Below are 13,271 nucleotides of genomic sequence, written 5' to 3'. Positions count from 1 at the left end.
TTCTCTTATACTGCAGGTATAGAAAGGTATCTTGTTTATTCTTACAATACTCCTCTTAAACCCAGGGGACACCCTCTCTCATGTGTCACCCTCTCTCAGGTGTCACCCTCTTTATATATCTAAAGAACCATGGATCATAAACAAAAGGAAGAATTTCAGAAAGAAGAGGTTTTGGAATATGAAGAGCTTATACTATAATCCCAACATAAACTATCACTTCAAACATTTTTCCACTTTTTATTTTTCATAGTTTTCTACTGTTTATTTTTCAGAAGTGTAAACCTGGTCAACTTTCTTAACTATAAATTTGAACACAGAATCAGGTAGGAGAATGAAACAGGCTCAAAGTTGCCCATAGTCTCTGATTTTTGTTAGTGTTAAATTTACATACCGAGAACTTACAGTTGGTTTCCCATTTAATGATGGACATTGTATTGGTGGATTATGAAGGCTCTCTACTGCCTACATTTTAGTGCCATACCTCTAGACGTTCATCAAAGTAAATGAGTAATCTCTAAAGATGCAGTGAAATAAATTATTTAATACAGAAAATCTGACTGCTGTTTTCTTTATACGTTAGGAAAAGGTTTTTTTCAACCAAATTATTTTTGATACACTTTTGTTTTGTGGGTAGAGAACCAAAAATAATGTTTGGCATACCATGTGTATCTTAAGCAGGAGTGATAACGTTTAACAATATACAAAATACACAAGATTATTAAGGAAAGCTACTCTGAATTCCTTGCTGCCAGCCTTCAGTAAAGGTGTAATAAAGTTTAGATGATTTCTCAAAATATTCTCTAGCTATAAAGGTGAATGTCCCATGGGATCCCTAGAAATGTTGCCTAGTTTATTCACTTTTTTATTGAGGTCACATCAAATCTTTTTCTTCTCCACTCACAGGTTTCCCAAACTTTGTGTATGTGCTCAGTTATGTCCAACTCTTTGCAACCCCATAGACAGTAGCACTCCAGACTCCCCTGTTCTCAAAATTTTCCAGGCAAGAATACTGGAGAGATTTGCCATTTCTTCCTCCAGGGGATCTTCCTGACCCAGGAGTTGAATCCATGTCTCTTGCATTTATAGGCTGCTTCTTTACCCCTGAGCCACCAGGTAAGCCCTAAAACAACAATGCTGTCCCTCAAAATATTATTGTCTAGATGGGAAATCCTCAGCTGCAGGACTCTGGTTCCCATGAGAGATATCATTCCATATGTTATTTTCTCTTTTCTTTCAAGTGATGCTGAATCAAACCTCAGTCACTGAATTTCTCCTCCTGGGAGTGACAGACATCCAAGTACTGCAGCCTGTTCTCTTTGTGGTTTTCCTTGCAATTTACATTGTCAATGTGGCTGGGAATGGAGTCATCATGATGGTTGTCATCTCTGATCCAAAACTCCATTCTCCTATGTATTTTTTCCTGGGAAACCTGTCATGTCTGGATATCTGCTACTCCACAGTGACTCTGCCAAAGGTACTGGAGAACTTCCTGTCTATCCACAAAACAATTTCTCTCTTGGGATGCATAAGCCAGCTTCATTTCTTCCACTTCTTAGGTAGCACAGAGGCCATGTTGCTGGCCGTGATGGCCTTTGACCGCTTTGTGGCTATCTGCAAACCACTTCGTTACACTCTTATCATGAGTCATCAGGTCTGTACCCAGATGCTGTCACTATCTGGATCATTGGGTTTTTCCATGCCCTACTGCACTCAGTAATGACCTCTCGCTTAAACTTCTGTGGTTCCAACCATATCCATCACTTCTTCTGTGATGTTAAGCCATTGCTGGAGTTGGCCTGTGGAAACACTGATCTCAATGAATGGCTACTTCATTCTGTGACAGGGACCATTGCCATGGGCCCATTCTCTCTAACCCTTCTCTCCTATTTCTACATTATTATCTATCTTTTCTTCAAGACCCGTTCTTGCAGCATGCTCCATAAAGCACTGTCCACGTGTACCTCCCACTTCATGGTAGTTGTTCTTTTCTATGCTCCTGTTGTTTTCACTTACATTCGTCCTGCCTCGGGTAGCTCCATGGACCAGGAGCGGATTATTGCCATTATGTACAGTGTGATCACTCCTGTACTAAATCCACTGATCTATACTTTGAGGAACAAGGAAGTAGAAGGGGCTTTGAGGAGGGTGATCAGAAGGAGACTCTGACCCTAAGAAATCTAGAGAATTCTTCCAAGGCATCAATAAAAAGGCTATGAGAAAGTTGAGATGTGAAATTAGACTGCTTTTCTAATTGTATACTGTTTGTGAAACAGAAGGCATTATATAAAGAAAAATAAATGGGAAACTCCAGTCTAGTTGTGTTAACAGTGTGTGACAAGGTAATGTAAGGGAAACTTGAATAAATAGGACACTATCCACAAAATCTTTTTTTTTTTTTTTTGTCTGTGCTGAGTCTTCATTGCTGTGGCAGCATTTTCTCTGGTTTCGGCGAGTGGGGGCTTCTCTCAGGTCACGGTGCTCAGGTGTCTCAGTGCAGTGGCTTCTCCTGTTGTCACAAGTGGGCTTAATTGCTCCATGGAATGTGGGATCTTCCTGGATCAGGGATCAAACCAGTGTCTCCTGCATTGGCAGGCAGATTCTTTACCACTGAGCCACTAGGGAAGCCCCGTTGGAATCTTAATGTTGAATTTGTGTGGGGGATATAAGTTGATAAAACTATTTGTTTACGTATTCTTGTTCTTGAATAAAATCAGATAGAGAAATTTGCCTCAAATATGCATATATTATACAGTTGGATAATACTAAGGCTTATTAATCTGCATGTTTCCTGTAAATTAACATATTATAAAGTGAACAATAAAGTTGTTATGCTGTTTTATTTTAAGAATTTGAGTATGGGGCTATGGTTACTCAACTAGAAAAATAAATGTTAACTCATATTAGGAGTATATAATGATTTTTTTTTTCTCCAAGCAAGGAAGCAAGTAAGTAATTAAAACAAATAATGCTTTGAGTACTAATTAACAGAGATAAATTGTGAACTCTGACTCCAAAGATGCTTTAAAATTCAAATGGACAACCTGTAAAAGATTACCAAAAAATATTGCTAAAAATGGAGGCAGCATGAAAACAATCTCAAGAATATCTTTCTTGCTCACTGATATGTTATTTTCCCTTCAATTTCTGGTCATAGAAAATTGAGCTTCAACATTTTTCCTTATTATTTATTTTATTTTTGATTTCTATACTCATTTTCACAGATTGTAATGTGATAGACTATGATATAATACCAGTGAAATATGAAGAATTCATCAAGTTTGTTTTCCTTACCTATCACCAAATTTATGCTAAGTGAAAGCTATTGAATAGTAATTCAGTTCAGTTCAGTCGTTCAGTCGTATCCGACTCTTTGCAACCACATGGACTGCAGCACTCAAGGTTCCCTGTCCATCACCAGCTCCCGAAAATTGCTCAAACTCATGTACATGGATTCTGTGATGCCATCCAATCATCTCATCCTCTGTCATCCCATTCTCCTGCCTTCAATCTTTCCCAGCATCCGGATCTTTTCCAATGAGTCAGTTCTTTGCATCAGGTGGCCAAAGTATCAGACTTTCAGCTTTAGCATCATTCCTTCCCATGAATATTCAGGACTGATTTCCTTTAGGATTGACTGGTTGGATCTCCTTGCATTCCTAGGGACTCTCAAGAGTCTTCTCCAACACCACAGTTCAAAAACATCAATTCTTTGGCACTCAGCTTTCTTTGCAGAAGTATTTTTGGAGCTAATAGACAAGAATTACTATGTTCCTCACTTTCTATGTTCCATGAAGTGTCACTGGACCTGAAACTATAGTGGATACCAGCATTCCCAACTATTTAGAGATATAGGATTCCCTGGTGTCCAGTGGTTAGCATTCTGCACTTTCGCTGCCAAGAGCGTAGGTTCAACGCCTGATTGGAGAACTAAGATCCCACAAGCCAGGCTGTGCAACCAATAAATAAATAAGACTATTAAATAAATAATAGAGATACAGACTGAAAAGTTATAAAAGGATATTTTGAGTTCATGAACAGACCATCCAAATTGTTTACATCCACTTTTGTAAAGCAAAGAATTTGATTCTAACCTAGCTCATACAGTTCTTCCATCTTCCTACTCTATTCTTTGGTCTCTTAATTCCAGTTTTGTTTATAAAAGAATGTATGCGGAGAAGGCATTTTATACCTAGTCTGAACTATCTCAGACTAGAATTCCTATTGATCAGAATTTTTTAAGTAATCCAATATACATGGGTATTGTCACCCTGCTTATTCAACTTATATGCAAAGTACATCATGTGAAATGCTGGGCTGGGTGAAGCACAAGCTGGAATCAAGATTTCCGGGAGAAATATCAGTAACCTCAGATGCATATATGACACCACCCTTATAGAAGAAAGTAAAGAACTAAAGATCCTCTTGATGAAAGTAAAAGCAGAGAGTGAGAAACTTGGCTTAAAACTCAACATTCAAAAAACTAAGATCATGGCATCGGGTCCCGTCGCTTCATGGCAAATAGATGGAGAAACAATGGAAATAGTAAATGACCGTATTTTGAGGGCCTCCAAAATCACTGCAAATGGTGACTGCAGCCATGAAATTAAAAGACACTTGCTTCTTGGAAGAAAAGCTATTACCAACCTAGGCAACATATTAAAAATCAGAGACATTACTTTGCCAACAAAGGTCCGTCTAGTCAGAGCTATGGTTTTTCCAGTAGTCATGTATGGATGTGAGAGTTGGACTATAAAGAAAGCTGAGCACCAAAGAATTGATGCTTTTAAACTGTGGTGTTGAAGAAGACACTTGAGAGTCCTTGTGACTTCAGGGAGATCAAGCCTGTCAATCCTAAAGGAAATCAGTCCTGAATATTCATTGGAAGGACTGATGCTGAAGCTGAAACTCCAATACTTTGGCCACCCAATGCGAAGAACTGAGTCATTGAAAAAGACCCTGATGGTGGGAAAGATTGAAGGCAGGAGGAGAAGGGGATGACAGAGGATGAAATGGTTGGATGGCATCACCAACTGGATGTACATGAGTTTGAGTAAGCTCTGGGAGTTGGTGATGGACCGGGAAGCTTGGCGTGCTGCAGTGCACAGGGTTCAAAGAGTTGGACATGATGGAGCAACAGAACTGACTGACTGAACATACATGGAGGCTGTAAATTATAAAAGAGAAAACGGTTACCTATTGCTGCATGACACAATATAACACAGATGGTTAAACACTTATTTAATTAAATTGCATAATTCAGTGATTCAGAAATTGGTAAGAGTACAGCAGAGAATCACTGACTCTGTTTAATGTTTCAAGTCTCAACTCAGATGACTTTATCAACAGATGTATGAAATTATTTGTTAAATTTCAGTATATTTGTATGACAAAAGTTCTCAGAAAAATAAAAACAAAAGGACACATATAACATGTTATGGCTGTATGTTAGTCTTTTCAAACTATTCTTATATAAGGAGAGAGGGCAGTGACTAGACAAAATTGTGAGTTTTAAGTCATCTTTCTAATTCTATGTCCAAATCAATGTTAGACTTCTGTTTAATTGTTGATTTCATTCCTCAAACCTATCTATAGGAAATTTTCTCAACAGAAAATTCCTCCAGGTTTTTTTCTAATGAGTAACTGTGGGAACTGTCTCTAGGGCTAAAATGATTTCTTCTGCTGCCAAAATCTTTCTGATCCCAAAAGAGATAAATATTGATAATGCTCAGCTTCTAAACTACATTGCCTTTGCCCAGTCTCATCAATGTATGCCAAGGCCCTGGATTCTTTGTTCTTTCCCATCCACTCACCAATAGCATTGGATAGAATGAAGATTTCTAAGGTCACCGTTTATAGAGATTAGGGAAGCCAGAGGCAGGAGTTGAAGACGTCATTTGGCAAATGGAGTAATGGGATCAGCTTTCCAAGTGGACCACAGAGAGTTCAAGTTCTGCACTTGACGGACTGCATAATGTTTTGTGTATCTGTTTCTAATGCAGTACATAAATCAAGCCATCTGTAAGAAAATATATTAAAGTGTTAAACTGCTACCGTAGAACTGTCTAGTTGGAAGTTAAATATGTAAGTCTAGAGTTAGGAAAATAAGTTGAAATTAAAGGTATACTTGGAAAATTATATGTTTATAGCTATATAAAGCCCAGAACTAGAAGACAGAGAAGAGGAGATGGCCAGAAGTACATAATAAGGAAGAAGAGCAGTAACCAACCAAGAAGACTGGAAAGGAGTCTACATGGTGGGTCTCCTGAATGCAGATTTTTTTTTAATTAGAATATAATTGCTTTACAATGGACTTTCCTGGTGGCTCAGAGGGTAAAGTGTCTGCCTGCAATGCAGCAGACCCAGGTTCAATCCCTGGGTTGGGAAGACTCCATGGAGAAGGAAATGGCAACCCACTCCAGTACTCTTGCCTGGAGAATCTGATGGATGGAGGAGCCTGGTAGGCTACAGTCCACGGGGTCACAAAGAGTCAGACATGACTAGGCAACTTCACTTTCACTTTCTTTCACAATGTTGTGGTAGTTTCTGCTGTACACAAATGTGAATAAGCTATATGTATGCACATATCCCTTCAAAATTTATTTCAGATGCTGATGGCATGGATGCCTATGGCATGGATTTTAGTTACTAGAGAGTAGAAACAATGAAGCATGTTAAGCTGCTGATGAAACATGAAACTAACTGGAAGTGAGTTGATTAGAGAAAGCTCAAATAGGATAACAATTTAAAAGGTGAGAAAGCATCTGAAATAAAGGACATTTTATAGGAAATGAAATTTCTAGCCATTGGTCTAAAGTTGATGGATGAAGGAATTAGATGGATCAATGTTTCCAACCCATGTTGCTACAACAATATTTTGTTGGTAAAAAGTTTTATTCTTAAAATGGAAGAGGACTTTTGAAAGAAGATAATGTATCGTCCTCTCCTGCCTTCACTTTTCATTAAGCAATTTATCCATTTTCTGACAAATACCATATTTAGCATTCCAAGCGCTAGAGATACACAAGAGAGGAAAACCTTGTTAGGGAGACCAACATTAACTAAATAACTTAAATATTTAAACAAAATAAATGTGATTACATCCTCCATATTACAATTTCAACAATTGACCAAGAGCCTAGACAGGAAGGATTGTCTTTGTCAAAGAGGCCACAGAAGACTTTCCTAAGAAAGTCACCAATAGAGCCAAGGTTAGACGGATGAGCAAGAGCTGACTCAGAGCGATGAGAAGGAACATGGTCCATACAAGGCAATGCAGTGCAGACAGTGTTGCTGGGAGCAGATGATAATTGACTGGGATGTGAGTTGAAGCTGGTGACATGAAGCTCAAAACCAAATGAGCTTTGTCAGACGTGTTAGGGTTTTTCATATATAAGTGGTATCATATGGTATTTATCTCTTTCTGATTTACTTCACTTTTGTTGCTGTTTAGTCACTCAGTCATGTCTGACTCTTTGCAACCCCATGAACTGCAGCATGCCAGGCTTTCCTGTCCTTCATGATCTCCCAGAGTCCACTCATACTTATGTCCATTGAGTCGGTGATGCCATCCAACCATCTAATCCTTACTTCACCTAGTATGATAATATATGTAAGTTTATAAAACACATCTTCTTTATCCATTCATCTGTCCATAGACTTTTAGGTTGTGTTTATGTTTTGGCTATTGTAAATAGTGCTGCTGCTATGAACATAAGGGAGCATGCATCTTTTTGAATCATAGTTTTGTCTGAGTATATGCCCAGGTGTGGAAATGCTGAATCATATATGCTATAGCAGCTCTATTTTTAGTTTTTTGAGAAACCTTCATATGGTTTTTCATTATGGTTATACCAGCTTATGTTCCCATCTACAATGTAGGGCAATTCTCTTTTCCCCGTACCCTCCAGAATTTGTTATTTGTAGACTTTTTAATGATGGCCATTCTGACAAGTGTGAGGTGATACCTCATTATAGTTTTGATTTGCATTCCTCTAAAGCCAGGCTTCAGCAATACGTGAACCGTGAACTTCCAGATGTTCAAGCTGGTTTTAGAAAAGGCAGAGGAACCAGAGATCAAATTGCCAACATCTGCTGGATCATTGAAAAAGCAAGAGAGTTCCAGAAAAACATCTATTTCTGCTTTATTGACTATACCGAAGCCTTTTGGTGGATCACAATAAACCATGGAAAATTCTGAAAAAGACGGGAATACCAGACCACCTGATCTGCCTCTTGAGAAATTTGTATACAGTTCAGGAAGCAACAGTTAGAACCGGACATGGAACAACAGACTGGTTCCAAATAGGAAAAGGAGTACGTCAAGGCTGCATACTGTCACCCTGCTTATTTAACTTATATGCAGAACACATCATGAGAAATGCTGGACTGGAAGAAGCACAAGCTGGAATCAAGATTGCCAGGAGAAATATCAATAACCTCAGATATGCAGATGACACCACCCTTATCGCAGAAAGTGAAGAGGAACTAAAAAACCTGTTGATGAAAGCGAAGGGGAGAGTGCAAAAGTTGGCTTAAACTCAACATTCAGAAAACGAAGATCATGGCATCTGGTCACATCACTTTATGGGAAATACATGGGGAAACAGTGGAAACAGTGTCAGACTTTATTTTGGGGGGCTCCAAAATCACTGCAGATGGTGACCACAGCCATGAAATTAAAAGACGCTTACTCCTTGGAAGAAAAATTATGACCAACCTAGATAGCATATTGAAAAGCAGAGACATTATTTGCCAACAAAGGTCGGTCAAGTCAAGGCTATGGTTTTTCCAGTGGTCATGTATGGATGTGAGAGTTGGACTGTGAAGAAGGCTGAGCACTGAAAAATTAATGCTTTTAAACTGTGGTATTTGAGAAGACTCTTGAGAGTCCCTTGGACTGCAAGGAGATCCAACCAGTCCATCCTAAAGGAGATCAGTCCTGGCTGTTCTCTGGAAGGACTGATTCTAAAGCTGAAACTCCAATACTTTGGCCACCCCATGCGAAGAGTTGACTCATTGGAAAAGATTCTGATGCTGGGAGGGATTGGGGGCAGGAGGAGAAGGGGAAAACGGAGGATAAGATGGCTGAATGGCATGACTGACCCGATGGACGTGAGTCTGAGTGAACTCCAGGAGTTGGTGATGGACAGGGAGGCCTGGCATGCTGCGATTCATGGGGTTGCAAAGAGTCGGACACGACTGATCGACTGAACTGAACTGAATAATTATAGTAGTTTCAGGTGTATAGCATAGTAATTCAGTATTTTTTACAGATTATGCTTCATTAAAAGTTATTACAGGAAAATGGCTGTAATTCTTTGCGCTATATACATATCCTTGTTACTTATCTATTTTATTTTCTTCACTTTCTTTTTTAAACTTTTTATTTTATACTGGACTATAGCCAATTAACAATGTTGTAATACTTTTAGGTGGACAGTAAACAGACTCAGCCATACATACACTTGTGTGAATTCTCCCCCAAACTCTCATCCCATCCAGGCTGCCACATATTTTTGAGCAGAGTTCCATGGGTAGAGATCAATTTTTAAATAAAGAAGTGACATGAGATTTTTTTTTTTAAGGATCTCACTGATTACAGTATGGAGAACATATTGGATGGGGCAAGATCCATGTTAAAATAGTTAGGAGGATAACAGTTCTCCAGCTAGTCACAAACCTTGAACTAGAATAGTCACTGTGAGTATGGGTGGGAGTATTTATTGTGCCCCTTCTATGTGCCAGCCACTGAGCTAAGTACTGAAACATCACTTCTGCCTTGAAAGACTCATGATCTTGAGAAGAAAACAGATTCACAAGCAAGTAGTTAAATACCAATCACACAAAATTTTATTAAGAAAACTCGTTATGCGTTCGTAACTCCAGGATGTCTTTGTGGTTTCTTTCATTCTCTTACCTTGATGTCTCCTTAATTTGACCATCTTTTGTGAGGTACAACCCTTGTCCTCCCCATTGCTATTTTAGTTGTTTATCCATTCTTCACATTGGTGGTATAAGTAAAACCCATTGCCAAGAGAAAGGATCCAAGTTTCTAGCTAACTGTAGTGAATTCTCTTCATACTGATTCTTTTCTTGTAACCAATCAAGACCTGAAATGAACTGCAGTAAGAACCCTGACTTTGTCCTCTCAGGACTGTCCAATGACCCAGACGAACCACAGCTCCTCTTTGGTCTCTTCCTGGCCCTCTACTTGCTGAGTCTCATGGGAAACTCACTACTGCTGCTGACTACTGGCACTGACATCCACCTCCATACCCCCATGTACTTCCTCAGCCAGCTCTCCCTGGTCGACGTCTGCTTCACTACCACCACAGCCCGCTAAATGCTGGAGACTTTGTGGACCAGCAGCAGATTGATCTCCTTCTCTGATTGTCTGGCCCAGTTAAATTTCTTTGCAGTTTTTGCTGATATGGACGACCTGCTTTTGACTGCCATGGCTATTGACCACTATGCTGCCATCTGCCATCCCCTGCACTATGCACTCCTAATGACTCCTTGCAGATGTGCACTGCTACTGGGTGGGTCATGGGGAGTGGCCCACTCTATCTCTCTTGTCCATGCCCTGTTGCTATCCCAGCTCTCATTCTACAGTAATCAAGAAATTCCCCCCTTTTTCTGTGATTTCAGACCACTCTTTAGACTTTCCTGCTCTGATACCCACCTCAATGAGGACCTGACGATGGTTTTGACAGGACTCTTGGGAATCAGCCCTCTTCCCTGCATCATAAGCTCCTATGCCCATATTTTCCTTGCTGTAGCTCGGGTCCCATCAGCACAAGGCAAAAAGAAAGCCCTTGGCACATGCAGCTCCCACCTCTCCATGGTCATCCTCTTCTACAGCTCGGTCTTTGCCACCTACCTGAAGTCCCCGTTAGCTTCTCATGCCTCTGGGGAGCTGGGTGCTGCTGTCACGTATGCCCTGGTCACCCCCACTCTCAAGCCTTTCATTTATAGTCTAAGAAATAAGGATGTGGAGAGTTTCCTGAAAAGGGTTCTGGGCATAGAGAGCTCATGGCATTAGGAATAATTCCAAGAAACAAGTGTTTTGGGGGATAAAAATCACACTCTTCAACACCACACTGATAAAGTGAGGCTATTGCACAGTATAGATATGCTATAGCATAAAGAACACTAAATAGAAATTAGGAGAACTAGTTGTTAGAACTCACTTTAACTGCTAGCTCTAGGTTTATATATTATATATTATCTATATTATTATATCAAAATATATCAGTAATATGTCAAAGTGAAATTGTTAGTCACTCAGTTGTGTCCAACTCTTTGTGACCCCATGGACTGTAGCCCATCAGGCTCCACTTGTCCATGGAATTCTCCAGGCAAAAATACTGGAGTGAGTTGTCATTCCCTTCTCCAGAGGATCTTCCTGACCCAAGGATCGAATCTGGGTCTCCTGCATTTGCAGGCACTCCGATCCACTAGGGAAGCCCACTTCAGGTTGTCGTGGTTTAGTCACTAAGTCGTGCAGGACTGTTGTAACCCCATGGACTGTAGCCCTCTAGGCTCCTCTGTCTATGGTATCCTCCAGGCAAGAATACTGGAGTGGGTTGCCATTTCCTTCTCATATATATATATATATATATATATATATATATATATATATATACCATAAATATTATATTATAATATATATAATGAGGTATATTAGCTAAATATAGTATACTTAACAGTGGATTGGATGAGCTGTTCTTTAAAGTTGACTTATAACACTAATAGTATTGAAACTTAGTCATCTGTTCTCATCATTACCACCATTTTGACCATCATTTCCATGGCTATCACTGGTTTAATAATGAAGATTCTCACCATCAGCTTTACTATAGTCAGTATCATTTTTTTGTCATTAGCATCACGTTACAAATTACCATCTTCAGCTCTTTCCCCATCAATACTTCCAGTACTATCACCATGAATAAGAGACTGGAAACTGATTCTATGCATTTTTTCATTTTCAATACCTCATTTTACAGAATCTTCTACTTCTTTGTGTTTTTGTGCTATGTTGATAATTGTGGGAAGTATCATAATGGCATGGTGGTTATGTTTTATAAAAATGTCTTCATAAATTTGAGAGTATAATAAATATTTACATTTGAAATGAATGATTGCATAGTTTATATAAAAACAATACATACACAATGTCTAAAACTTTCTTTAAATTATTCCAGAAAAAAAGGAAATCTAGATATTTGGCACAATATTGGCAAAATATTGATGTCAAAGCAGGATGATAGCTACAGGAGGGTTTTACACCACTGTTTGCATTTTTCTGAATGTTTAAAATTTTATACATTAAACATTAAAATGAAAAAGTAAAGTGCATTCAGCTTTAAATAATTTTTAAAATATCAATGTGTTAGGCACAGCAATCAATCCATAAAGAATGTATCAAGGTAAATTCTGAATATAAATAATACTTTTATAGAAAAAAAAATTGAATACAACTAAAAATTCCCAATGATAAGTGTTTATTTATTTGTAATTCTCCAGACCAGACTGTTGGAGTGGGTAGCCTTTCCCTTCTTCAGGGTATCTTCCCAACCCAAGGATCAGACCCAGGTCTCCCACATTGCAGGTGGATTCTTTACCAGCTGAGGACACTAATTTAAGAATGCATTACAATATCAAACAACAATGCAAAAACCGCAATTACTTTTGCACCAAAGATACAGCAGGGCTTCCCCAATGGCCCAGCAGGTAAGGAAACTGCCTGCAATGCAGGAAATGCAGGTTTGAGCCCTAGGTCAGAGAGACCCCTGGAGGAGGGCATGACAACCCACTCCAGTGTTCTTGCTGGGAAAATCCCATGCACAGAGGAGACTGCTGGGTCCATTGGGGCCTAAAGGGCCAGACATGACTTGAGCAACTGAACACAAATGATACAGCAAGAAGTGAAGATACTTTGGAGAGACAAGTCTCATTCTCATAGAGAGAAATAGAATTTGGGGGATCCCAAAATTAAAGAAAACATTTTAACATTATTACTAACTTTGAAGAGTCAGATTTAGAAAGAACAAAAGCAATACTACTTCTCCCTCTTTCTTTTTTTTGTTTTCCATAGAACCACAGTAAAAAATTAGTAGAATATTTAAAAGATAATCATCTTTCTGTATGGATCCATGGGATATGACTGGCCCTCATTCCTTAACTGTCATTGCCCAATTTCCTACCATTTTATACAAAGCTTTTCCAGGGAAGTCCCCAAGATGAGAAAGTATATCCATCTCTCTGTC

At 39.0% G+C, this 13,271-nt stretch overlaps 1 protein-coding gene and 1 pseudogene across 1 annotated transcript; both read left to right on the top strand.

The window, feature by feature from the left end:
- The first annotated feature begins 1,213 nt into the window (after positions 1 to 1,213).
- Positions 1,214 to 2,277, top strand: LOC147347215 (olfactory receptor 12D2-like). The gene is given in 2 exon segments (XM_086370525.1): positions 1,214 to 1,664; positions 1,667 to 2,277. Coding segments are annotated over 2 exon segments (951 nt in total). The 3' UTR covers positions 2,167 to 2,277.
- Positions 2,278 to 10,114: 7,837 nt separating this feature from the next.
- LOC147347214 (olfactory receptor 1f45-like) lies at positions 10,115 to 11,041 on the top strand (annotated as a pseudogene).
- Positions 11,042 to 13,271: the final 2,230 nt, after the last annotated feature.

This window comes from Bos grunniens, chromosome 23 (assembly GCF_055505025.1).
Source record: "Bos grunniens cultivar Pamir isolate PY7600 chromosome 23, Bosgru_T2T1.0, whole genome shotgun sequence".
NCBI lineage: Eukaryota > Metazoa > Chordata > Mammalia > Artiodactyla > Bovidae > Bos > Bos grunniens.
This window is presented reverse-complemented; position numbering and strand designations above follow the sequence as displayed.